Source organism: Mesoplodon mirus (assembly GCF_964341445.2).
Source record: "Mesoplodon mirus genome assembly, chromosome: 11".
In the NCBI taxonomy this organism is placed as follows: domain Eukaryota; kingdom Metazoa; phylum Chordata; class Mammalia; order Artiodactyla; family Ziphiidae; genus Mesoplodon; species Mesoplodon mirus.
In genome coordinates this window covers 101,815,186-101,840,958 of record NC_138987.1, presented here as the reverse complement: position 1 = coordinate 101,840,958, position 25,773 = coordinate 101,815,186, and the positions used below count along the sequence as shown (strand labels likewise).

At 59.2% G+C, this 25,773-nt stretch overlaps 1 protein-coding gene across 10 annotated transcripts in view; it reads right to left on the bottom strand.

Moving 5' to 3' along the window:
• CACNA1C (calcium voltage-gated channel subunit alpha1 C) overlaps nucleotides 1-25,773 on the bottom strand; it is a 474,002-nt gene that overhangs the window by 37,098 nt on the left and 411,131 nt on the right. For 4 of the 10 annotated variants that reach the window (XM_082636564.1, XM_082636556.1, XM_082636561.1 and 1 more), the window contains exons 26-30: nucleotides 25,328-25,474; nucleotides 23,903-24,104; nucleotides 22,448-22,606; nucleotides 21,877-21,987; nucleotides 8,179-8,262 (exon numbers count right to left, since the gene is read on the bottom strand). In XM_082636564.1, the coding sequence (XP_082492690.1) occupies nucleotides 8,179-8,262; nucleotides 21,877-21,987; nucleotides 22,448-22,606; nucleotides 23,903-24,104; nucleotides 25,328-25,474 (703 nt within the window). Of the gene's footprint in view, nucleotides 1-8,178; nucleotides 8,263-8,723; nucleotides 8,808-21,876; nucleotides 21,988-22,447; nucleotides 22,607-23,902; nucleotides 24,105-25,327; nucleotides 25,475-25,773 lie in introns of all 10 variants that reach the window. The other 6 variants (XM_082636558.1, XM_082636562.1, XM_082636563.1 and 3 more) reach the window with 4 other exon arrangements.

The following is a 25,773-nucleotide window of genomic DNA, read 5'->3' as shown; positions in this document are numbered from 1 at the left end:
TCTCTAAACTCATCTCGATTTGATCTGCAAGACAAGACGGTAGTTCAGCTGTGAGCATGTCACGGTGTCATAGGGGGGGTCTGGGGGGTTGGGGCTTTGTTGGCGAGACCCCAGTTAGCCTAGGGTGGGAGGATAAATGTGAGGCTGGTACCCACAGAGAGAGCTGGGGATACGCGATTCAAGGGCTTCCAGAGACATCTGACGCTGCCTTCGTGGCCAGGAGCCAGCCGGCATGCGTTCAGGGGTGGGGGTTCTCATTATCCTTCTAGCCGCTCTTCCAACCGGGAGAAACGCACATCCCGGGAACTGAGGTGTGGCCCTGCGGACGTGGAGGGGTTGGGAGGTGCTGACGGGCAGAGCCGCCAGGGGTGGCTGCAGGGAAGGGATGTCAAGATCAAAGTAAACTCTGTCGTGAACTGCCGGCTCTCTAAGGTTGAATGACGTGCTTTCTTGGGAGGGAGACGCAAGGTCTAAGTAAGCACGTGTCAACTGGGAGACACACAGCGGAGGGTCAGTGCCACAGATGTGAGGGCACATGAAGGAAAAACCGACGGTCAAAAGCAATTCTTAAGCCCAGTTTCCATTTCGGTCTGGCACAAATGGGGGAATGGAATTGGGTTTGAGGAAGAGAAGAGCTGGGAAGAGGAAGACGGGGGTCATGAGGAAGGCGGACACAAGGACAGCAGAGGGCGGGGCGCAAGTGAGGGTCACCCCAAAGGTGTGAGGGCGGAGGGTGCAAAGGCAGCCCCCCCACCCCGACCCTGGGGGCTTACATCTGTTTCTTCAAAGGAAAATTCCACCCAGAAGGGGAAGGAGATTCTAGCCAGAAAGGAGAACCTTGGTGGTCCTAGGCACTCAGTTGAAATGCCCTTCTGAGCATCCCTTGAGGCGTCTCTGGCCCCGAGGGGACTGGAAGAGCGGCGCAGAGCAGGCGTGTGTGTGCTGAGCTGTGGTGACTGGCCTGTGCTGTCAGGCGCTCGGCCCGACAGCTCCTCAGGGGCTGTTATCTGCCAGAACTCACGCTACATGGGACTGATTACAAAACCGCCAGGGCTGTCTTATCTTCCTTGGGAGGGACGGTCATTGAAACGGATAACCAACAAAAGGAACTCACGAAAAATAAGTGAATAAAATCAGCTTGTCAGGAGCGCTCACAAAATCCCATATGTAGGGGCAGAGGGGAGAGACAGAGAGACAGAGACAGGGACACAGAGAGAGAGACACACACACGTGGACGGACACAGTGAGCCTGAAGGATGGAGAAGAAAAAGAGAGAGACAGACTCGAGGAAACAAACCAGCGAGAGCAGCCGGCTCTCAGGAAGCGGCATTAGACAAGAGTGAGTGCTTCTGGGGGCACCTGTCAGTGTTCGGGGCCTGCTGAAATTAGCTCCCTCACTTCCTCCACGAGCTCAGGGAATATTCGAGGTCCCTCTGCTTTAGACGCTCTCTGGCAAACACCCCGGCAGCTGGCTCAGCTGGGGACAAGTGACACCTGCTGCCTGGACGGATGGCCGTCTGGCTGAACCAGGGCTGTGTCCTGACAGCATCCTTCAGTCCAGTCCTCCGATTTAGGGGAAAGGGGAGGGTTGTATGAGGACAGAAGAGACGAGAACGAGGGACGAAGGGAAAGAAAACGAGAGGACGGAAGGCGGAGGGCGAGAGGGGCCCCGTCGGGTCCTGGCTGTCGCGACACCGGACAGCCTCACTCAGCCAGCTGAGAACCATTAGAAACGGGTTCCAGGGGCCTTTCGGGTCAGCAGGCCACTGCTCTGGGACACCCTGCGCCTGGCAGCCTGCGGTCCAGCACGTGGCCCTCGCTCTGCAGGCAGAGCCCGGGCTCTGCAAACGGCTCCCCACGCCCTGCTGGACTGCGGCTGGTCGGGGGCCCGGCTCACTGCTGGGCGAGCAGGGCTCTGCTCAACCTCTCAGGGCCAACCTCCTTTCCAAGCAGAGGAGAAACTACCCTTTAGGACAACTGGGGGCCGGGCCCCCTCCTCACTCACATCCACGCTGCAGATACCATCTCTAGGTCGAGTCTTACGTTCGTCCCTTTAAAGGCAGCGTTTCTTTTGGGGCGGGCGGTACTGAGTCAGTACTGCCCTCGTGTGAACAAGGCACCTTGGTGGCTTCTTGTTGGGGGCGTGGCAGTGGAGGTGGTGCTGAGAAGGGGAGGGACTGGAGCAGCGGGGGAGGGGCCGGCAGAGGGAAACAGGTTGGGGGGAGGGGGCACAGGAGGGTGGCCAGGGTCACAGCTGCTCCACCTGGCTTGGCCTGACACCACCAGTGTTGACTTAATAGACCTCAGAAGCAGCCCAGGCCACACGGACCACCGTCATCTAGACACTGATGCCCGTTCTGGTCCCCCTCTGCCGTGCTGGAGGCGGGGAGCCAGGGGCGGGCTCGGGGTGGCGGGAGGCTCTGACTCAGCCGCTGTCTCCCTTCCAGTCACTCCAGGCCCCGAGGCCGGAGTGGGAGCCAAACCTGCTGCATTAGTTTTACGGGGAGCCAGTGAGGGCGGTCGTTAGAAGTCATGCCCGTGGGTCTGTGGTCAAAGGACCACCGGCCCCAGGTGCCAGGTGAGTAGCACCTGGGGCAGCGCCCGAGGCCCCGACGTGAGGCCCAGATGCTCCAGGCTGAACCACGTCCCAGCCGTCCCACCTTCCCCCTCGTCCCCACCCCTTCTCCCCTCCGCCGGCTCTCTCCTCCCGTCCAGGGGGCAGGGAAGGGGGCTGCCCCACACTTCCTGCGCTCTTGTCCTCCAAGCCCCACTGACCCAGGGCCCAGGCGTCCGAGCATCCGCTGGGGTCCTCAGGCCCGGGGAAGTTCAGCTGAGCCGCCCTGCCTGGGGTCCCGAGGCTGGGAGCGTCCTGAGCGGGGCCTGTGAGTGCAGGGCCCCTGCCAGCCGGCCCGCGGTTTGGCCGAAGGGCTCACGGAAATGCAGGCGTCAGTTCTCCCACAGGGATAGACTCGAATCCCGCTCCCGCTACCTGTTAGCGGCGCGGCCTTGGCAAACCCTGAGCAAGCTCGGCCCCTCCCAGGGATGCGACATGTGGTGGCCCTGGCCTGGCGCCCCCCCGAGGGCAGCACGCTGCCCCCCACCCCTGCCGAGCTCCTAACGAGACCCCAGCCAGGACCGCGTCACTTCACCCCGCCGTACTGCGCTGGTGCTCTCTCTGTGTCCACGCAAGTCCCCACCTGCTGAACCTGCCCGGAGGCCCTCGGCCACGTCCTGTCCCACCTGAGGGTCCCTGGGGCCTTCTCTCTGGAGAGTTTCTAGGTGACAGTTTTGACGCCACGGCTCTCGGGCGCTCCACACGTGGGTCTGCCAGGCGGCGTCCGCGACTGGGGACACGTGTGTCCGTGATGAAGGCTCCGGGCCTCCCAGCACTCCGAGTCGTGCAGGGGGGTGGACGGGTAACTGGGGGCTGACGGGGGCCACTTCTGACGCCCCAGGAGCTTCCACTGACATCACAGGGTTACGTCACTAGGTTTTCCTTCTGGAAAACAGAATTTCAGACTCAAGGGATAAAGGAGGAGCAGGGGGCTTCCTAGGGGACATGATGCTGACTGCCCAGATGGAGGAGAAGGTAGCGCGTCCAGAGGGGACGGGGTGGCCGGGCTGTGGCCATGGACGCAGAATCCAGCATGACTGCGGGGCCCCGGGTCTCCCCCGGTGACCTCGGAGGATCCAAGGGCATCTCCCAGAGTGAGCTGGAGGTCAAGGTGGCCCCGAGCACGGAGGCCCCTGCTCAGCCCCCCATTTCTCCTCTTCCCTCAGCTGTTCACCCGTCCCGGCCTTGAATACCATCGCTGTGCTGCTGATGCCATGCCTGACCGCAGACCGGGCGTCCGCCTGTCCACCTGACGTTACTGCTGGGCAGTCGAGCACACAGCCCCCCCCGAGCCTCGTCCTCCTCGTGCAGACGGGCCTCGCCTCCCACCCTCCCGCCAACACCAGCTCCATCCTCCCCTGCTTGGCCAGGACCCCACGGCTTCCCGGGAGCCCTCCTTCTCTGGCACCCACGTCCAGTCTGTCAGGAGAGGCCGTGGGTCCTGCTCGCAGAACAGTCTGAGAACCTGACCGTTTCCACCACGTCTGCTGCAACTCGGTCCCCTCCCACCTGGATGGCTGCGTCCACCTTCCAAATGGTGCAGGGCTTTGCCCTTGACTCCCGCAGACAGCAAAGGGGTCCCTGGACCACAGACACCTCTTCTCAAAGGTGCTAGAGTCTCCTCCTCCTGCTCAGGCGAAGGCCCCAGCCTGCTCCCCTCCCTGACCACCGCACCCTGCTCGTCCTGCCCGAAAGCTCCTCTCCCGGGATCCGCAAGGGCATCGCCTCACTTCCCTCAGGACTTCGCTTTCTTCAAACTCCCCTCCTTGGTACAGCTCGTCTTACAGAGAATGGCACCAGCCTCCACGGCTCCCTGCTCCTCCAATCCCGTCTCTTGGCACTTCTCGGCTCTCCACGTACCGCACCATTTCCTTATTTTCTGTGTCCGAACACCTCGCAGCCTTAGGACACCAGCTCCCAAGGACGGGCTTTTGTTTGGTCCATAATGGATCCCAGGTGCCCGGCTCCAGCCACGGTGGAAGGAAGTGACAGTTGTTCCTGGGGTCGCTGGGGAATCCACTTCCCAAGGCGGGGCACCAGAGCCTGGCAGAGGCAGGAGGACGGAGCTGTTTGAGGGGAGATGACTTTGAACGTGGGGAATATCTGGAGGGCGGTTGGGATGCACACAGCAGTCGGGGAGGGAAAGGAGAGCCGGTCTCTGTAGGTTAATTGTCAACGATGAGGAGTTACAGGTGGAGAGCCTCAGGGATGCCTCTGAGGCTGGAGTGGAGCATTTGTCTGCAAAAGGAGGTCTTGTGACAACAGCAAGACTAGAACATCCGGGGAGGCCTGGAGCTGAGCTCTTGGCCCAGCGAGGGTCCAGACCCATGACCTGCCTATGGCCGGAAGGCAGAACCATACGGTGGACGGTCCTGCCTCTGAGAAGAAGCGTTGTCGTCCCTATAACTTGTCCCACTATCCTGGCTACCGTCAGGGTGCAGGGCCATGTCCGTGCTTGTGGGACAGGCCCATCTTGGCTTCAGTCGTGGGCAGTGGTCAGTGAGCTTGCTTTGATCTGGCTGGACCCGTCGACCAAGAGTTCGAGTGTATCCGGGAACGAGGGCTATGACATCTGTCCTTGGCTGGTGTGTCAGCAGGGGGGTTGGAAAGATCGTCCTTTGCTTGGGTGCCACGGTCTCTCCCCTTTAACAGCGCTGTACAGTTTTTTAAAAAAAATAAATTTATTTATTTTATTTATTTATTTTTGTCTGCATTGGGTCTTCTTGCCGCACGCGGGCTTTCTCTAGTTGCGGCGAGCGGGGGCTACTCTTCGTTGCCGTGCGTGGGCTTCCCATTGCGGTGGCTTCTCTTGTTGCGGAGCACGGGCTCTAGGCGCGCGGGCTTCAGTAGTTGTGGCGCGCGGGCTCAGTAGTTGTGACGCACGGGCTTAGTTGTGGCATGTGGGATCTTCCCGGACCGGGGCTCGAACCCGTGTCCCCTGCATCGGCAGGCGGACTCTCAACCACTGCCCACCAGGGAAGCCCAGCAGTGCTGCACAGTTTACGGCCGGGTTTTAAATGGATGCTCTTGGTTGAGCTTCAAAACCCAGCACCGTAACTCATCATGCCCTTCGGATCGGTGGGGGGTGGGGGTGAGGAGAAGCAGGACTCGAGCACTTGATCTGACCCTGGTCCAGCCTTCTCCTCCGGCCCCTACCCGGGATGATGACGCGGGTGTCCTTTCTGGATGTGTGGGAGGGAGTGGGAAACAGTCGGGGCCAAGTGGTGGGGCTCTGGACACCTCCTCTGCTCTGCATCTCACACGCTGTCCCCGTTTTTATCTTCAGACAACCTTTCATGTGACTTTTCACAAACTCCTCAATCTGGAGAGGGAAGAGCATCTCCATGTGGGCGAAGGATACTGGGAGGAATTGGAGGGGCTTCCCAACTGGAAGCGGGGCTGGGCCGATAACTTCTCGTTTAGAAAATAAAACACCTCCTGTGGTTATTTAAAGATACAGACTATGGAACGCAAGGGCTGAACAAATCCTGGCCCTCGGGAGTCCGCGAGAGGAGGCTATGAGATGGACGTGTTCATCAAAGGGCGTCATGGACTGAACAGACAAGAACGCTGGCCCCCCGCCCCGGTAGGCCTGGGCTCCAGCCGAGGGGCAGCAAAGGCACCGGCACGCTCCATCCTCACGGGTGCGTCGGCAAACGGGGATGGTCACTCTCGTCTGTCAAGCTCAGGCTCACGGCACACAAGCTGGGTGCCGAGGCGAATTGTAAACGGAAACTGCTGTACAAATGGAGGGTCTGCGTGTGACTCCACGTGCCGTTCCTGGGGTCCTGCACCACCCCCCATTCCAACAGTCACTTTTGGGGGTAGAAATTTTATACTCTAGAATTTTTTTCCTTTGTCTTTTTCTTTAAAAATAGCAGTAGTTTGAAAGAAAACGGCAGCCTGAGCCATGGTGTGGGCCTGGCCCACGGTGCGCGCCCCAGAGGACCCTGGGACTGAGGTGGGCCCTCTGCACCCAGGGAGCTGCCTGCAGTCACCTTCCTGCGGCTCCCTGCCGTCGGCCCCAAGTCCCCTGGCACGGCTCCCCACAGGGACCCACCCTCCAGACGCAGGCTCATCCTGACCTTCCCTGGTCTCCCCCGAGGGCCCCTCGGTCCGAGCACAGGCCCTGGCTGGTGGATACACGTAGGTAGGGACGTGACAGCTCTTGGGATACAACTTGGGGTCCACCCAGCCACTTGGGGGGCAGTGCCAAGGGAGGGGAGACATGGAGTCTGAGTGGGGAGCCTGGTTTCCTTGTGCTCCAATGATTCAATGGCAGAGGTCAAGGGAGTGTACACAAGTACACGCACACACACACACACGTACACACACACGTACACACACACACGTACACACACACACGTACACACACACACACACACACCCCACAAGACAAAGACGACCCTGGGGGATCCCCAAGACAGAGGAGCAATCGAATCTATGCTACGGGGCGAGCAGGGAGGGGGCCAGGGTGACACGGGGGACACAGGGAAAGCACAACAGCCTCCTCCCAACGTCCACCCGCTCGAAAGGGGCAGACAGGACTTCTGGTCAGCGGAATCAGGACATAAAATAACATCAGTTCAACCGACTGGCAGCCGACTACGGGGTGGAGGGGGCGGGTAAGGACAAGGACGGGGGACGATGGCGGCCGTGGGGTGTTTCTGACACCTTAGATCAGAACTCTAGAGCACCTGCTCCGTGCTCTTATTCAATGGTTCAGTGCATCAACATTTGTGCAAACATTACCAAGTCTCTTAACCAAGGAAAAATCCTGACAAAAAACTAAACCACACATGTTAAAGACCAACCGCAAGAGGGCTTGCCTATAGATAACGGGAGAAGGTTGAACATGCCGGGGAGCAGAGAGACGTGTGCAGGGGCCACAGGGACTGTCTAGGAGGGGCAGCTCCCGGGGGCAGGTGCAGGAGGTCTTGGAGCCGGGGTGGTGGTGGTGAGGGGAGAGCCAGGCAAGGCTGGTCCTCTGGGGCAGGTTCACCTGGGCCCAGGTGCTCCCACAGCAAGTTGGGGGGCGTGGAGGAGCCCTCTCCAGAGAAGAGGGGTGCGGGCTGTTCTCCCCCACCTCTCAGTGGAGGGGCCGTTTTAGCGTGAATATGATGGGCTGACAGTGCCGGCCAGTGCGAGCCTTCACCCGCAGTCCTCGGGAGAGCTCATTTCCCGGATGCTGGGGGTGGGAAGGGGCTGCCCCGGCAGCTGCCCAGCGGTTGTAAACACCCTTCCACCGTCTCACTCCAGGATCCCAGGGCTGCATCCTCCTAGACAGTGTGTGTCATGCTAGGCCAATTGCAAAGGGGGAAGGAAAGGATGCAGCAATCAAAACTCAGAAGGAAAGGGGGCCTAGCTCGTTCCAAACGTTAAAGAAAAAGGAATGAAAAAATTTCGAAGTAAGGCAACGAGAAAGAAAATCCTTTAAACCAATTTAAACAAACAAGAGTAACTTAGTGGAAATAAGGAGTTGGGAGGAAGCGACGAGGGGGAGGATAGCAATGGGGTGAGCGCGGGGCAGGCACGGCGTCGCAGGGCGGGACGCCGGTACTTACGTTTACCTCGGTGATGGCTATATCAACAATGCTACCCACAACAATCAAGGCGTCAAATGTGTTCCATGCATCACAGAAATAGTGCTGCATGGGGCAGAGGGGCCGAGGGAGGGAGAGAGGAGGAAAAAACCAACAACAAAGAAAAACAAAACAAAAGGAAGAGGAAAATGAAAAAAAAAAGCATGAAAGAAAGGAGAGAAGAGAAAAAAATGAGAAAAGAAAGAGGTTACGTGGGCATACTGGACCCTCTTACCACTCCACAGTTCTGGAGGTGCACACCTGGTACCCGGTGCTCGCCGAGCCTGACAGAAGCCGGGTTAGTCGGGGCGGGGGGCCGGGCGGGGCTCCTGGAGGAGAAGCCCCGGCCGCCCCTTGTCCGGCCCGGCAGAGTGGGGACAGTGCGGGGGCTCACGTCCCCCAGGACGGCGGCAGGTGCAAGAGAAAGCATGATGACTGGTGGGGGTAAAACAGGAAACCAAACAATGAACCGGAGGAGGTAACGCGGGAGGGACACGGAGGCGTCCTGGGCGGGATCATATACTCACATTCGTCTCACTGAGAATGACGTCAATGACGCTGCCAATTACGATGAGGCAGTCAAAGACATTCCAGGGGTCACTAAAGTAGCCCTACACGGGGCGGCAGGACGGGAGTGAAAAGCAAGGTCAGACAGACAAGAACCGAGCGCCGCCGGCGGGCCGCACCGTCGCTGCTGAGTCCGAGCGGGGCGGGGGTCCTCCCCCTCCAGACCCAGCCCCCTCGCCGCCCGTGTCCTACGTCCCCAGCCCCTCCCAGGCCTCCGGCGCCTCCTCAGAGGCCTGCCTGCAGGGAGGGAGGGAGGGAACAGGGGCGGGGGCCCTCACGAGGTGGTCTGGGAATTAGCAAGCGGCCTTTGGCGTGGTCCAGGTGCAGTCAGGCCCTTTGGGCTCAGGGGTGAGCCGTGTGACGCTCATGAATGAGGGGACCATGGCACCAGAGCAGCATCTACGACAAGGTCACCCTTGTGGCAGCCCTGGACGGGCATCCAGCCCTGGGTGGGCCCGGTGCCTCCGGACAGAGGCTTTCCTCCCTGAAAGGGGACGGAGGCCAGGTCAGTCCCAAGGTTTGGTAACATGGGAGGTGACCCTAGACCGGCTCTTGGGGCAGGGGTGTCTCTGAAGCACCGCCATGCTCAGCACCATCATTCTGACTCAGGGTCTTGCTGAAGCACCCCCCACGAGAATGAGGTTCTCACAGCCTTTCCTGCAGGCTGGGTGGGCGTCTGGGGGCTGTCGTGTCTAGGGGGAGCGATCAGGATGCTGACTCCACTCCTTTGTTCTGCATACATGGATTTTGTTTGTTTGACACCATATTTGGGGAAGGGAACAGATGAATGTTTTTCAAAGACTGTTTCAAAGTTCGTGGACAACTGGTCAACCAAGGGCTGTCCCCTTCCTGTGAGGGTCCTTGGAGTCCTGGGCGGGCAGGCTCTCTGCAAAGAGAGGGCGGGTTCTTGGATCTGGACCACTGCCTCTCAGAGCGCAGGGGAAAGGGAGCAATGCTCTGTGACACACGGATGTTCCGGAGCCCCGGGAGCCACACAGCCGTCCTCGCCGGGGGTGGAGTGGGGAGGGCCCAGCACCGAGGGCATCTGTCTTTCCGTAAGAAAGGACATCTGCCCCTTTGGTTCTTCAAGGGATGCCCCAGCCTCTGAGCCACGAGGTGTGGCTTCCAGGAGATGCACTTCTGAGGTTGGTGAGGAGGTGAGAAAGCATCGGGCTGGCCTCTTAGAGTCCCCCCGGTCCCCCTCCCTGGCCCTCCTGGGGCGGCCAACTCTCGCTCCCTATTTCTGAGTCTCAGGAGGCTGTGCTCTCCCATTTCTTCCCAACTCCCTCCAGCTCCCTGACCCCTCCCCCCCACCTTCCTAGCCGTGCCCCATCTCAGATGGATCACAAGACATGCTGTCCCAGGACTATTATTCTCAGTGTGGAGGTCAGGTCACAGGGGAAGGGACCTCTCGGTTCCCAGGCCTTTCTGCCAAAAAAAAGAGCAGAAATGCCACCGTGGAGACTCTGGACAGCCCGGCGGGGAGCAGAGGTCGGCCAGGGCGTGGGTGAGCTGAGGGTCACTTGAAACCCTTGCTGGCTTCACAGAGTATTTTTCTGAATATCCCGGAGCCTCTGGGGGCGCCGAGAGGCTTCTCTCTCCCATTCGAGTCACGTGCTGTGAGCGGGAAAGAACCGACCCCCTCCAGGGTCCTCCCAGGGCATCACAGGGCACGTGGAAAGCACTGGTTTTGAGGGCAAAAGTGAAGACCCCGAGCAAACGACAAATATGCATGTGCTTTAACATCAGGTTTTGGAAAACACTGGGGGACTATCTCTAGAGAGGAAAACCGTCTTTGTGGGTAGAGCTGTTTCGGGAGGGAAGGCGGGGGTGTCCAGGAAGAGAAAGGAGGGAAGCCGGAACCAGAGGAGAGTCCAGGACGCCCAGCATCCAGCCTAGAAAACGCAGTGGCAAATCGTTATTCGGGTCTGGGGGCGAGAGGAGGAGAGAGGTCGGTGGGCGTCTCGGCGCTCAAGGAGGGGGAAGGGGCTGGAGTCTGTTCGTTCACCAGAGGGACCTGGAACAGATGGGTGAGTTGGCCTCGGTCCACAGCGTGGATGAGAGGAGAGACAGAAAGGGAGAAGGCAGGCAGAGGCGAGGCAGACGAGAGGTTAACAGCTGGCGAGCTCCGGGAGGGGCCTGGCCCCCAGGGACCCTGCAACCCTCACCCACCCCGCGCATCGCCTGTATCCCCGCTCTTGTGCTCCTCTGTGTCCGTGCACAGGACGGGCAGGCCTGCCCCAGCGCTCTGCGGCCGGCGGCTTCTGCCGGGATGCCCGGCCTCACCCACCCCCTTGCCCTCCACAGGCTGTGCCGCTGGCGTGTTTGGTTGGCCCCTCTGTCCTGTGGGCCCGGGGCCAAGGCCTCCACTGGCCGCAGAGCCCCACCAATTCCCGCCCGGAGGAGGTTTACACACGGCCCACGGGGGTGGGGTGTGTGTGACAGGGTCCCTTTAAGAGGCAGCTTCCCCCTGCCCTGTCCACCCGCTTCCTGCCCCGTCAACCCTCCAAGCTGGACCATGAACACAGTTTCAGATCCAGCTGTCAGCGCCTCCTCCCAGCCGTCCACACCCATCCCAGAAACACGCCGACACCCTCCAGGGGGCTCGACAGGTTGCCAAGGGACACACCTGGCCAATTCCCCAAGCGGGCAGGGCCCGGGAGGAAGGTTGCCCCCTGTGCTCAGTGCAAGAGCTGTGTCCCCTCTCTCCGTCACACACACGCACACACGCACTCGCACACACACCTGTTGTCACCCATCTCCTCGACTGCTGGAAACCATGGGTGACATGGGTTTGGGGAGTATGGTGGAGGAAACAGAATGGGAAAAAAATCAGACTTGTTTTCTCGAAATCAGGCTGACCTCCAGGCCATACCTGTCACGCGTCCTTTCTCTGGTAGGAGTCAGGGTTAGCGAAAGGGGCCCTGGGCTCTCCCTGACGTGGTGAACCAAACCTCTCAACGTCCAGACCCTCAGAGCCAGGCAGGGCTGCCCACGCAGGGGCGGGCGGCGTTTGGGGGGAAGACGTTCTCTCGCCATCTCTAACCCTGCAGGGTGAGTGGGTCCCCAGCCTCAGGAGGTCTCGTGCGTGTCCCCCTGGGCTGAAAGGCAAGCGCCCCGCTGGGAATAATCCCTTCTCCGGAGGGCGCCGACCCTCCACTCACTGGCTGCCACGGCAGAAGTGACGTGGACCAAATCGATCCTAGTTTAGCACCACGTGACTAGGAAAGGACGCTGCCGCCCCAGCACCCACCATGCATTTCCCCTTCACGAGAATGTTGGATTTTCCTCTCTTGGATTATCTGTGCCCTGATTCACTCCACTCCTGGAGCTGTTCCGAGTTGGAAGAGGCGGTGTAGTGGTTAAGGGTGTGACCTGCAGAGGCAGGGTGTCTGGGTTCGAGTCCTCCCTCTGGCACTTACTGGCTGGGTGACCTTGAGCAGATAACCGCATCTCTCTGTGCCTCAGTTTCCCCCTATGACACAGCGACCTGTGGGTTACGGTAGGAATGACACAAGTGAAGTGCCTGCACCTGTAGGAAGCTCAGTGAGTTCCAGCGACCGCCACGGTTGCTGGAGCTGGTCCGTCCCCTTCTAGGGAGGCCAGACGCACAGGGTCAGCTTTGGGGGTGGGACTGAGCAGCAGGGAAGGCAAGGCTCAGGAATGCGGAAGGAGGAGGGGGAAAGTGAAGGTTCCAGAATCCCAAGCTCCCTTCAGTGGGTCTCATCTTGAATCCTAGTGAGGACTGCCTGTCCTGAGATTCTCGGATGAAATCCAGCATCACTTTGAGACTGGTGACCGTAAGCAAGCTGTCCTGGCTAGATTCTGTCAAACTCAGGTTCACACAGATAGTTAACTGCCAGGTTCCTAGAAACCACTCTTCCTCCCAGGGAGACCCAGGCCCCTTTTGCTCTGGCTGGAGGGCTGGGAGGAGAGGAGTGGGTTGCCAGGTGGGCCCACATCCTGTCTCTGGTCCCGAGAGCAGGGCTGCTGCTGGGAGGTCCAGGCACACGCCCTGGTCCCTGAATTCTGGACTCTCAGCCCCTTCCCCGCCCAGAGCAGAGTCAACACAAGCTTTAAAGCAGGATGGGGGTGAGAGGGGTCCACAGGAGTCTACACACCTGGGACTGTACTGCCATTGCTGGCTTTCTTCTCTTCTCCATCCCCTCCTGCGCGGCTTCCTTGTCTACCTCTGACGGGTCCAGCAGAGAGAAGGCAAGGAACACAGAGGAGGTGACCGGACGCTCTTCCTGGTGGGGAAGCTGACTGGACTTTGTCCGGATCTCTGCCCCAAGACTGTTCCCTTCCAGGGACACAGGGGGCCCCAGAGATCGACGTGGCGGGGTGGCCCTGGGTGGAGGCTGGACGTGGAGCTGCTGGAAGCAGAAAGGGCCACCTGGGGGAGGCGGGGCCTAAAATGGAGTGGGCAGACGGCGTGTGCTTGGCCAGGGAAGGGTGCCCAGCCGAGTAAGGGCCCTGCTGGCGTGAGCTGGGAGGCTGTGCCTGGTTCCGGGTCGTGGGACGGGGAGGTGGGAGGTGGTGGGTGCAGCCGGCAGCTGGGTGTCACATTGGTAACTGCCGCCACACAGAGATAATATAAACTGTATGACGTTAGGATGTCATTCAGACGTAACAGTAATCAAGGAAATTACTGGCATCTAGTGAGGCAGTGTGGCTGGTGCACAGCTGCCCCCGGCCCCTGGCAGCTCCCACCCTGTGACGCGCCCCTTCAGAAGCCCTGGAGCCCCCCAGCATAGACAGCCCGGGATGGGGGCGGGCGGGGCCAAGGGCAGCAGCAGACAGGGGCCGGAGTCAAGGAGAGCCCGGGCGGGTGGTGGTGATGGGGGCCGCACTCCAGTAGTTATAGAGGAGCGCACACTTCGAAGCGGACATCTGCTCTGGTTTCCTCTGTGGAATTAAGCGTTTTTCTCCCCAGGAAGGTTTCAAAGGCCCTCATTCATTTATCTCACCAAGATGTACCGGGTGCCTCTGGGTGCCTGGAAGTGCACAGGTGTGGGCAGGGCATGAGCCCCACCTGACCTGCCGCCGCCCACGGGGGTGAGGGGACAGGGGATCGGCTGAGCTCCCTTGGGGTCTGGGGAGGGTTTCCTCCACCCCACTTGGCACCTGGGTCCACGGCAGGACCCCGCTGCAGGATTGTCCAGGACGAGGGTTCAAGGGGATATGCCTCGAGCACGGGCAAGGCCGTCTGACACATGGCAACGTCCGCAGGCACCCCACTTCAAAGGGACATGGGGGGGTGGGCTTCCCTGGTGGCGCAGTGGTTGAGAATCTGCCTGCTAATGCAGGGGACACGGGTTCGAGCCCTGGTCTGGGAGGATCCCACATGCCACGGAGCGGCTGGACCTGTAAGCCATGGCCGCTGAGCCTGTGCGTCCGGAGCCTGTGCTCCACAACAAGAGAGGCCGCAACAGTGAGAGGCCCGCACACTGAGATGAAGAGTGGCCCCCACTTGCCACAACTAGAGAAAGCCCTCGCACAGAAATGAAGACCCAACACAGCCAAAAAAATAAATTAATTAATTAATTTAAAAAAAAAAAAGAAAGGGACATGGGGGGCCCCCCGGAGGGGGGAAGGGGACGCAGAGGACGGCAGCCTTGGTGGGAGCGAGGCGCCATCTGCCCACCTGGAATCTTCTCCCGGCCCATCCCACAGACTAGGCCCCGGGGGGAGTCCCCCAAACCCGACCTGACCGTCCCATCCTCGCCCCCCGCCCTTCCCGACGCAAGCCACCTAATGGGCTTAGCCCCAGGGGGCGTGGCCCACCGCACCCCTGCAGCCTCCACCTGCGCCCACTTTAGAGAACGCTGAACCTGCCCTCAGCTCCAGAGATGCGTCACCTGGCCTGGCCCCTCCTGTGTCAAACAGAGTGACTGCCAGCGTCCAGGGGAGGGGAGGTGGGCCCAGCTCACGCAGCCTTGCCGGGACTGTTCCTGCCACCGTCGTCTGGGTCTCAGCCCTGCTAGCAGCCCTCCCCCTCCCCTCCCACAGGTCCAGGCTGGTGGGTCTGGACACCACTGCTCACAGGTGCAGGGGCCTCATCCCCTCCCAGGGACTCTCCTGTGGCCGTGTCACCCAGCGTGAATCATCTCCACATTAAATAATGAGACGCAACAGCTGCCCTGCTCTCCCCACACAGGGCCTTTCCACGAGTGCTGGGATTATTTTTGATCATACTGACTTCACTTCAACACCCCCTGCCCATCTGGCATCGAGTACCTGCAGACCGCCAGTAAAGGGGGTGCGGGGAACTAAACACAGACTTCTCCCATTATGACTTAGGAATTATAGACATATATATATTTACATTATGTGTATAGGTGTGAGTTTCCTATACATAAAGATTTAGATTTTCTCTGAATTTTATTTAAGGAAAATTAAGGAAGTAGTACTAAGTCTTTATTGCCAAAAGGGAGCTTTGGTTCTAAAGGGATTGAAGCCCACCAGCCTGAAAGCATGTCTAAGTTTCCGTGCAGTTCCTGAAAAGGGACTATTCTTGCTGTGGCTCCTGGTGTTCTTAGAGTTGAACTTTCCATGTCGGAAGGAAACAGAAGGAGACGTTCATATTTCTAGTGGTAGTTTGAGCTGCACTGAACCTTGGCCGCTAACCGGCCACCGAGTCCCAGTTTCTGCTAAATGTTACCTACTTGCTTCTCAAGTAAACGATCCATAAACGTTCTTTCAGGACAAGCAGGGCCGCTCTCCCCGGGGCAGACCCAGCCCGCACACCGTGGGGTTTGCCCCCTGCAGATTTCCCAAACGCCCAGTGGAATGGTACTGGGGGCCTCTGGGAGGTGATGAGGCCATGAGGGTGGAGCCCTCCGGAACGGGACTGGGGTCCTTAAACAGGGGCCCCACAGAGCTCCCTCGCCCCTTCCACCTGCGAGGACACAGCTGTGAGCCGGACGGGGCCCCCTTTATTGAACGTCGTCCTGCTGGTGCTCCTGTCTGGGACCCCCAGCCTCCAGACCGTGAGAAGTAGATTTCTGCAGGGTTTGTTGCCCTAGCAGCCTGGGCAGACTGAGATGGCCACGACCCCACTCAGGCCCAGCTAAGCCAGCCTCCCCACATTACGGAGGAACGGACGCAGAAAGAACAGGGCGTGTCTGGACCACAGCCCTACCCGCCCTCCCGGCTCGTTCGAGGTGATGCTGAGGCGGGAGGTGGGCTTCCTTCTCTGTCTCCAGAATGTCCCCTGTCGGTGGGATCTGGGGGCAGGGGATGGTCAGCAAGAAGTGAAGTAAACTGTGTTTTGTAAGACATGAAGCCTCACAAAAATCTTTGCCCCTTGCAGAAACGTCCGCCTGACTTAAAACTCTTAGGAGGGGAATGAGGGCGAGTGGTACGGCTGGATCCAGAGGTAAAGCTGGAGAGAAAGCAGATTTTAGCTGCAGTGTAGTATCTGGTGAAGACAAAGCCAGTTTCTAGTAGTTTCAGCTTTCCAGACAGGAGACGGAATGGCCCTGGCTGGCATCCTTTCCTGCCGGTCACCCCACTTTCTCCTCCATCTCCTGGTCCTTTACTGGCTCTAAGGAAAGGGTCCTGACGTTCTCTCAGTAGCTCAGGAAGGACTCGCTCCCAGGACCCCAGCCCGACGGCTCCTGCCTACGGGGCCTTCCCGGCACTTGGAAGAGCCCGGCCCTGGCTCCTCTCGCCCCATCTGCCCAGGCTGCCCCGATGGAGCCTGCCCTTTGGTGTGGCCCCCGCTGGCCTTCTTTAGGGCGACAGAGGGCAGAGCTGATTTTGGACGTTAAGGAAAATCATGGCCTAAACTTGAGCCCCGCTTGAGCGGGAAGGCAGGCAGGGCTCAGCTGTGCAGACGGGTCCCTTCCCTTGTCAGACGGTCACCTGCTGGGGGGCTCGCCCTGCTTCTCTACCTGCCTGGCCCCTCTCCCGGAGCGGGAGCGGCTCGCTCACTGGGGACAAGGAAACACCAGAGACAGCGGGTCCAGCCTCGGAAGCCCCCTCCCCATCTGCTGGGGCAGGGGTGCCCCTGGGGAGCCCAAGCTGTCTGGAGGTTGTGCTCATGTGAGAAAGGCTGTTACTAAAGTGGAAGCAGATGCTGGGTCTTCAAGGAAAGAAGGTTCTGGACGTGGACAAAGCTGAGGACAGACGGAAGAATCGGCTGCAGTTTCCTGGCTGGAGACGGCCTCCCTGAAAGTTCCCTGACCCACACCCCCTCCCCATCCTGGCCCCCTCTGCCAGTCCAGCCCTCATCTGTCCCTCTGCCATGGCCCAGGGGAGGAGTCAGCTGGTGATGACTCTTCCTACCTTGACTGTTCACCCCGGAAATCTGTACCGTGTCTCAGGCAACAGTCCTTCCCAAGACAGAAAACCGTCCTAAGGATGGCAGAGGAGACTTTATTCTGGGGGCATCAGGGGCCAGGACCCTCACGCATAAGCTTAGTCAGAAATGAGGGGAAGGCTGCCTTCGTGCTCGGCAAGGCCAAGGCAATCCATACTCTCAGCTCAGACTTTCTGGCAGAGCACATCAGCCTGGCCCGGCCCCACAGCTTGGTGCTGACCACTGAACCGCCTGCCTCGGCATCTGCAGCTACTGGACCCGGGAGGTCCGGGGATGACTGGGGGGCCAGGAGGGGACCCACATGGGGGATGCGGGCCAGGAGCCCGTCTTACTCTTCCCACAGGGCTCCCACACCTGAGATCACCCACCTGGGTCCATGAAGCCAGAGTAGTTGGGGTGAGGGGGACGGATGGAGGGATGCAGACCCCGCGAACGGCCTGCAGAGAAGCGGTGTCTAGAGCCCCGTGGCCCAATATGGCAGCCACCGGCCACGTGGCCACACAGATTTGAATTAATTTAAATAAAATTAAGAATCCATGCCTCGGCTGCATGAGCCTAGGTGCCCAGGAGGTGGGTGGCTGTTCACAGACAGATGGTGGGCACGGAGCATCTTTATTCCTGCAGACAGTCCTGGCGCTGGTCTGGAGACCTCATGCATCCCTTGGGTTGAAATGCCTTTGGGCCCCAGTTTCTCTTGCATCAGGACCGTCCCCGAGGCTTCAGCTGCTCTTATGCCCGAGAGCCGGGGGCCAGGGCGTCCATGAGCGTTTCCACTTTGGTTCCACTCGCTTTCTGGACTGTTCTCGGTGGGGACGGAGTGGAAAAGCATTTTGATCACAGAGACCTGTGGGGTCAGGCCCCTGACGTGGCCGCTCCCTGAGCGGGCAGCACCAAGGGGATGGGAGGGTCTCAGAAACAGCTGCCCCTGCTTCCTCACCTGCCAAGGCCCGGGTGAGGCCCCGGGTGGAGGAGGGGCAGTCGGGAATCTTCCCACCTCCCTGGGCCGATCTGCTTCTCTGAGCAGGAGCCTGGGGCCCCTTCTCCCTTCATCACCCGCTGGGTCATGGTCAACAGCAAGTTCCAGGCACATGATCACCCCACCCCCCAGAGCTGACCGTGGAGCATCTGGGGCTGGCCCTGCCCTGGAACCTCCACAGTCATGGCAGAGCTGCCCAGAGGGACTGAAGCCTTGGAAGCCCCAGGGTCGTCCTATTGACCCTGAAGGACTTGGGTTAAAGTTCAGTCTGGAGTTTTAACTGGGATTGTACTGAAGAGAAATGACATCTTTGTAACATTGACTTTCCCAATTCATGAACATGACGTATTTCTCCATTTACTGAGTTTTCTTTAACTCCTCTGTGTGAAATTTCACAGATCTTCTGTAAAGATCTTAGAGGTTTTTGGTTAGATTTATTCTGAGGCATTGGATATTTTTCAGCGCTTATCATAAAGTGTATCTTAAAAGTTTTTTCCTGTCTTTGCTGATAAATTTCTGTTCATGATAGGAGGACAGTCCAGCTATTTAGTTAACTTCAGACGATTCTATCCGAAACCGTTTCATGCTGACCAGCTTGGTCCTGCACAGTCTCGTAGGGCCCAGGGACCATCGGAAATGTCCAGGGCAGTCCTCCTGCTCAGGGAGAAATTCCCTCTGGCCATTAGGTGCTCAAGACACTCCTGTCACCTGCCCCATTCTGCAGACAGAATGTGACTTTTAGGAGCAGGGCAGGGATTTACTTGAGTCAATTTATTTCCCATAAGGTGGCGAGCAGAACAGATGGAAATGAAGACCAAGACCATCAATTGCCATGAGGACAACGGAAGAACGAGGCCAAACTACAAACCGACCGACCGACCAGCCAACCCACCGCAGAGACCAAGGGACACAGCAGGAAGCCCAGCAGGCCAACCTCAGACACCTGATGTCAGGACTGATGTCAGTTCCTGCGGCCCTGCTGCCTAACCGTCCTTCCTCAGCTGACGCTCGCAGGTGCAAACTCACTTGCGGCACAAACACACGATCACATTAGGAGCACCGGTTCTAGGGCCAGATCCAGCTAGATGTTTCCAGCAGAGCTTCAGGTACTTTCTTTTTTTAAAAATTTATTTATTTATCTATTTTTGGCTGTGTTGGGTCTTCATTGCTGCGCACGGGCTTTTCTCTAGTTGTGGTGAGCGGGGGCTACTCTTCGTTGTGGTGCACGAGCTTCTCATTGTGGTGGCTTCTCCTGTTGTGGAGCACGGGCTCTAGGCATGTGGGCTTCAGTAGTTGTGGAGCATGGGCTCTAGGCTCATGGGCTTCAGTAATTGTGGCTCGCAGGCTCAGTAGTTGTGGCGCACGGGCTTAGTTGCTCTGCGGCATGTGGGATCTTCCCGGACCGGGGCTTGAACCATGTCCCCTGCATTGGCAGGCGAATTCTTAACCACTGCGCCACCAGGCAAGTCTTTCCTTGGAGTCTACTCCTTAACGAGAATCCAGGAACCCCACTCTCCTCCCAACTGGACAGGCTTGTTTGGCTGGCCAGGCCAGGGTCCCTTCCCCCTCTGCTGCCAGAAGCCCCTGCAGGGTATCCCCAGAAAAGGTCCATTTCCCTTTTTCTTTATACCACAGACAGACCCTGGCATGTGTGAAATGCAGATGGCCCCAGGATGGCTCTCTTACTTCTTTGGAAAAGTTTCTCTTATTTCACCCCATCTCCTCACAACAGAAAACTAGAGATGGAGGAAGTTGGGTGCTTTATGGTTTAGAGCACCCGACCTGGCTGCTTCCCGGGAAACGGGCTTTTGCTCCTGGGTGTGCAGGATTCAAGGAGAGTGTTTTCCAGGCAGAGGTCCCTGCAGGTGTCACTGCCACGTGCTCCTTAGGGCAGGTTTGCCCAGTGCCTCTCCTGAGCTCAGGAGCCTGACTCAGGAAGTCCCCTGCTGGGCCCTGCAGCCGGCATCAGGCATCATCTGAAACACGTCCGAGTCAAGTGGAATGACTCAAGGCTTTGAAATATTTAAACTGTATGTCTCACAAAACTGGGTGAAAATGATGCCAGTTTCCCTCCTGGAGGCTGTTGTCTGAGTCGGAAGCTCAGCCCCAGCGCGGCCCGGCCTCCCCGCCTCCCCAGGGCACGCTGCTGCGGGCTGTGAGCCCGCCGGCTCCCGCGCCTCATGGCTGGGAATAGGACTGCAGGGGACCCCACAGAAGGTGGCCAGGGACATTCCCTGGTCTTCTCTGCCCCTAAATGGGACAGGGCTTGGGAGGGAAAGTGAGGCAGCGTTTATGTGCTGCTCTGGAGGAGACAGGAAGACACCATTAGTGTCACCAAATGGCATTCAGTAGGGGTCTTATTCTCTGAAAATCAGCCAGGATCCCAGGCGTTCTCAGTGAGAGAGGGAGACTCGGCACGGTAAGAATACGGTCTGTCTTGTCTTTGAAGCCCCTCAAAGGTGGTTTCCCTCTTTCTGGAAAGTTCCCAGCAGAACACCTGGTGTGGGAAGACGCTTGCTCACAGCTCTGTGTGGCGGAAATTACATCGACTACAGTCAGACACACGGGCTTCTATTCCCAGTTCTGCAGCTTACTAATGGTGTAATTAATACAATACTTAATTGCTCTGAGCTTCACTCCTCTCTTCCCTAAGACGAGGAGCTAATACCTATCTTGGAGAGGCGTCCTGAGGATTCCACGTGACGAGGTGTGCGTAGCACTGCAGGTTACTGAGAATTGTTGGTGGAATGTAAATTCAGAGAAGACGACGCAGATCCTGGCACTGGATTGGGATCCAACAGCCAAGGGGCACCCCTCCTGGCCCGGCTAGTCCTGGGTCAGGTGAACATCTGAATGGAAATGGAATATAGGGCCAGGGACTCCTGCTTTTCACCCCCCGTTGACCTGTGTTGCGTCTGGACAACCTAGTAACAGTGGGGAAGGGAAGGTCTGGAAAGCTGCCCTGCCAATCTTCTTAGTAACAAGACATTCCTTCTCATCGCCCCCCAAAACTGTGCAGCAGCCGGGAGCCTCCAAGCCACTGGGATACCCCCTCTGGGGCAGCCGCCCCCTGTGAAGCCCAGGTCCGTGGACGCCGGCGATGCTGACCTGTCTACAGGGCTGGAGATGGAAGGCCTGCTTGAACCGGGTCACCCAGCGTCCTTGAGGCCCAGGGGCAGGTCGGTTGGGGAGGGCACAGATAACCCAAGTGACAGGGATCCAACGTGCCTGGCCCTGCCGCACTCAGCCAATGGCTCTAATCTTCTCTCCCAGCCTTTCTTCTAGAAGCCGCTTACAAGTAGCAAAGCAGAGACATTTGCGGGTCCGTCCCGTACTGGAAGGTACAGGGGGCAGTGATGCAGCCCCGAGGTGGGCAAACAGACACCCAGCCCTGAGCAAACGCAGCCCCGGCTCAGCTCTTACAGCCAGGCTCTTAGTCTGTGCGGCGGGTGAAACAGGGAGAGAACAGAGCCCGGGTGGGTCTGGGGGGCTGGGCCTCGAGAGGTGTGGTTTCCAGTCTCTTCTAGATGAAGTGCCGGGGGCCGGGGCCACGGTGGGGGGACGAGGACCAGTCTGCCTACCCTGCAAGGAGGTTTGCTCAGGCATGTCCCTGTTCCCTGGGTCTAGACCACGGCCTGGCCCGCGGGCTGAGATTCTGCTTCGAGGAGCTCGCCTGGCTCGAGGCCTGCAGGCTCCGGAGCTGGAGCGTTTATCATTGGGAGGATACGGTCCTTCGCTGAGACTCTGTACCCACTGTCCCCCACCCTGTCCCCCTGGCACCGTGGACCAGAGGCCCGTCTCAGAGGCCTACCTTGGGCTTGAAGGCGATGAGCTTCAGAATCATCTCCACGGTGAAGAGGCCAGTGAAGAGCATGTTGAGGATGTTCATGGCGATTTTGAACAGGCAGCTCTGACCGTAGTGCTGGAGGGGCGGGGGGACCATGAAGTGAGCCCGGGGCTCCCTGCTCCCAGCCAGCCCTCAACAGACACCTTCCTGCACCCAGCCCGGGGGGCCGAGCACCCCCGCGGGGGCCAGGTGGACTCAGGAAGCCCTGCAGGTCCCTCCCATCTCTGCTGTCGCCGCCAGTGCAGCTGCACAGAGGCTTGTGCTCCTGCCCTGACCGGGGGACAGCTCTGCCGGCCTCCTGGTCCTCAGGGAGCTCCACCCGGCTCGGCCCCCTGACGGTCATGGTTCCTTCAAGGTCACCTGTGCTCCACTTCCCTCCCTCCATCTCATCGGCCCAGGGTCCTGGGATCCTCCACCCTCGAGAAGGGACACTTGTGTTTCTCCAGCTGCCCCCCCCGCCCCCTTGGCCAGCGTGATGGTGACACGCCGCCCACGTGCCCACTGGTAGACGCCACGGCCGGCCCGCTGGACCGACCTGCATGGCCAGGCAGATGGTGTTGAGGAGGATGAGGACGAACATCAGGTACTCGAAGTAGGTGGAGTTGACCACGTACCACACCTTGTACTGGTGCTGGTTCTTGGGGATGTATCTCCGCAGGGGCCGGGCCTTCAGGGCGTACTCCACGCACTGCCGCTGGGTCGGGGAGACGGGGGTAAGAAACCTGGATGATGGGGGCGGTGGGGGTGGGTGGGTGCAGAGGAAGCTGCACACCCCAGGGGTGGGGTTCTCTGGGAGGGAGAGACATCATCTATTGCTCTAGCTCGTTTATGGGTTGAGCTGCTACTTGGACGCTTTTTGATTTTCTATCCCTCTCTTGACGGGGGAGAGACCCTTTCTAGTTAGTCCCCATCAGAACGTAGCCAGGGGGTCCGTGTCTTCTTCCTTCCATCTCGGTGATGCCTGCTGTACACCGCGGATGCTCGGTGGCATTCGGTAAATACTTGCTGACTGATTGACAGTCTGTCTTCCCACTGATGGTTTCCCAGCCACAGACTCTCCTGGGGGCCCGTCTCTCCTCAATGTTCTTTTCCTGTCCTAAGTCCACCTTCCTTATCTGCCAGGGTCCGCAGACCAGAAGTCACAGCTCACGGCCAGGGGATGGGATCCTGGGCTGACTACACTCCGGCCATCTCTGCGCTGTGCCCGGAGCCCAGGTCAGGACCAGGGTCACCCAGGCCCTTCTCTCACCCCAGCCTCCAAGCCCGACCAGCTCTGTTCTCTCCACCTCTACCATCACCTCTCGCCTACACTTGCTAATGGGCCTCCCTCTCTCCTGGCTTCCTTACAATCCGAAGTCCACACAGCGGCCAGAATGCTGAGTCTAGGCCCAAGGTGCGGACATCGGAGCCGCAAGGGCTGCAGCGGGCCTGACGGGGGCGGTGCTCCTTCCCTAGCAGAGCTCGAGGCCCCCATGGACGGGACACATTTCCCGTGGACGCTTCCCCGCCTCCTGACCGCACACCCAGCCTGCCCTCCCGGCCGCGGAGCTCAGCCCAGGGCCGGCTGGAGCCCTCTCTGCCCTCTGCGGGCACGGTCTCTCTGTTCTACAAGAAACCATCTAACAGTGGTGTCTAAGCCGTCCTCTCCCCGCCCCAAACCTCCACTCCCACTGTTGTGGTTTCTTTCCTCTCTATCAACGGTGCCGCCCCACCCTGGGCACCTCCTGACTCATCGGCTTCTAGGTGTGGGTGAGAGGCTCTTTCACAGAAGCCCCCAGACCCGCCACCGAGTCTCCCTGAGGAGCTGTTAACAGACCCTGTTGGTTGAGCGCGGCTGCAAGCTGGATCTGCAGGGTCTGTGTTCCTTCTGCCCTTGGGCCTCCAGGAGACACTGCGGGGGGGGGGGGCGCTGGGGCTCTCTCCCGACCACAGCCTCCCCCGGGGGCCCAAGCTGCAGCCCCCACCCCCGGCCCCTGGCCCCCGGTGGCACCTGGTTCTTGTCCAGCTCGCAGTTCTTGTACTCCTGCTCCCCCTGCTCCTGGAAGGTGACGATGACGAAGCCCACGAAGATGTTCATCATGAAGAAGGCGATGATGATGATGTAGATGATGAAGAAGACGGAGATCTCCACGCGGTAGTTGTAAATGGGGCCCTTGTCCTCCGTGTGGGAGTCGATGGAGCGGTACAGCAGCCTGGGGGGGACAGCCCGCGGAGGGCGGGGGCGATGACACCGCTGCTCCTAGCGCCCCGGGGCCAGGGGGCCGGGGACAGCTCCAGGCTGAGAGTCAGGGGGCCTGCGTTCAAGCCCCGTCCCTGCCTCTTACTGGCTGTGTGACTTGGGCAAACCACTCAACCTCTCTGAGCCTCAGATTCCTCACCTGCCAAGTGGAGACAATAATTCCGGACTTTCCTACCGGGCAGGGTAGTTGATCTAACGTATGTGAAGGTGTTTTGAAACTGGCAGGAACTGTCTACGTGTGACACGAGTCATGGCCATTGATTTCAAATGCTGGAGATCTTGGTAAATATTGAAACAGCTTTGCTGCTTCTCTGGCAGAGACTCGGAGGGTGTTACAGTGAACATAAAATAAATCTGAGAACGAGTATCCGTTTAGATAGAAACACTTGATAAAAAAAATGCCCCAGGCTCACTCAGGTCATCAGCAACGGTCTGGTTTACACTCAGGTAGCCTGTGTCTGCCGCCCACCTGGGCCAGGGCTACGTGCCCATCAGGCTGCTTCTCTTCGCGGACGGGCCTCCTTCCTCTCCCGCCTCCGTTACTCCACACAGCACTTGGCTGTTCTCTAGGTAGTACTGGTATTTTACCATTTAATAATGGTGCCTCTCGCCTAAGATCACGTGCTGTTGTTGACTTAGAAATATCTAGAGTTTCCTGACTTTCAGATGATCATGCCACCGGAATACACATGGGGGCGTGAGGGAAGCAGGTGTCTGTACAGAGATACACGGAGCCCCTCCTGGACAGGCCTGGTAGAGGGGACGCAGCTTACGGGCCACCAGGCTGGTCCAGGCCTGGCGGTACTGCCTCTGCAGGAACTTTCCTCTGTAAATCAGACACAGCTCCCTCCAAGGAGACCGGGGCAGAGTCTAACCAGCGGGCACCTCCGCCATCTCTACCCACGTCCGTGCCTGCCGGGAGTGCTGGCTTTCAGTCCTACGGTGACCCAGGGCCCCCTCCGCTCCCAGATGCCATGAGGGTGATGACAGACTTCACTGCAGCTCAGTCTAGGTCGGGGAGGGGAGCTAAAAGGAGCTCGTTTTGGGTTGAAGCTCTGAAATCCAGAAGAAGAGTGGTGTTCGGGCGGCAGCCATGGCCTACGGGGAGCCGGAGAAGTAGGGGTTCTGGGAAGGGTGCGGGGCGGCAGCGGAGACTGGCCCGGGCTGCATACTCACTCTGGCCACCCCTCAAAGGTGGAGACGGTGAACAGGGCCATCATAGCTGCCAGGACATTGTCAAAGTCAAACTTGCTGTTCTCCCAGCTGCGGGGCTGGATGATGGGGTGATCCACCTCCCCGTCCTTGTATGTGACGTAGTTCCCCCTGAGGAAGGGAGAAAGGGCTCGTTCTGGGGTCTCCCATCTCCCCTCAGCCTACCCACCAGTGCCCCCTGGCTTGGGGGTGGGATGAAACTGGCTAAGCTTAAACCCATAGTTCTAGCCACTGGGAAGATGTCAGGGGTGGAATATTCAGGAACAGATGATCTCACGTGTTACGTCAATAGGACCAGACAACCCGTGGGTAAAAGTGCAGCCACCGCTGCTGTCAGAGAAAGAACGGGCCATCCCTCCTCTCAGGACAAGTCACCAACCGCCTGCAGTCAACCAGCTTGGCTGCCCCCC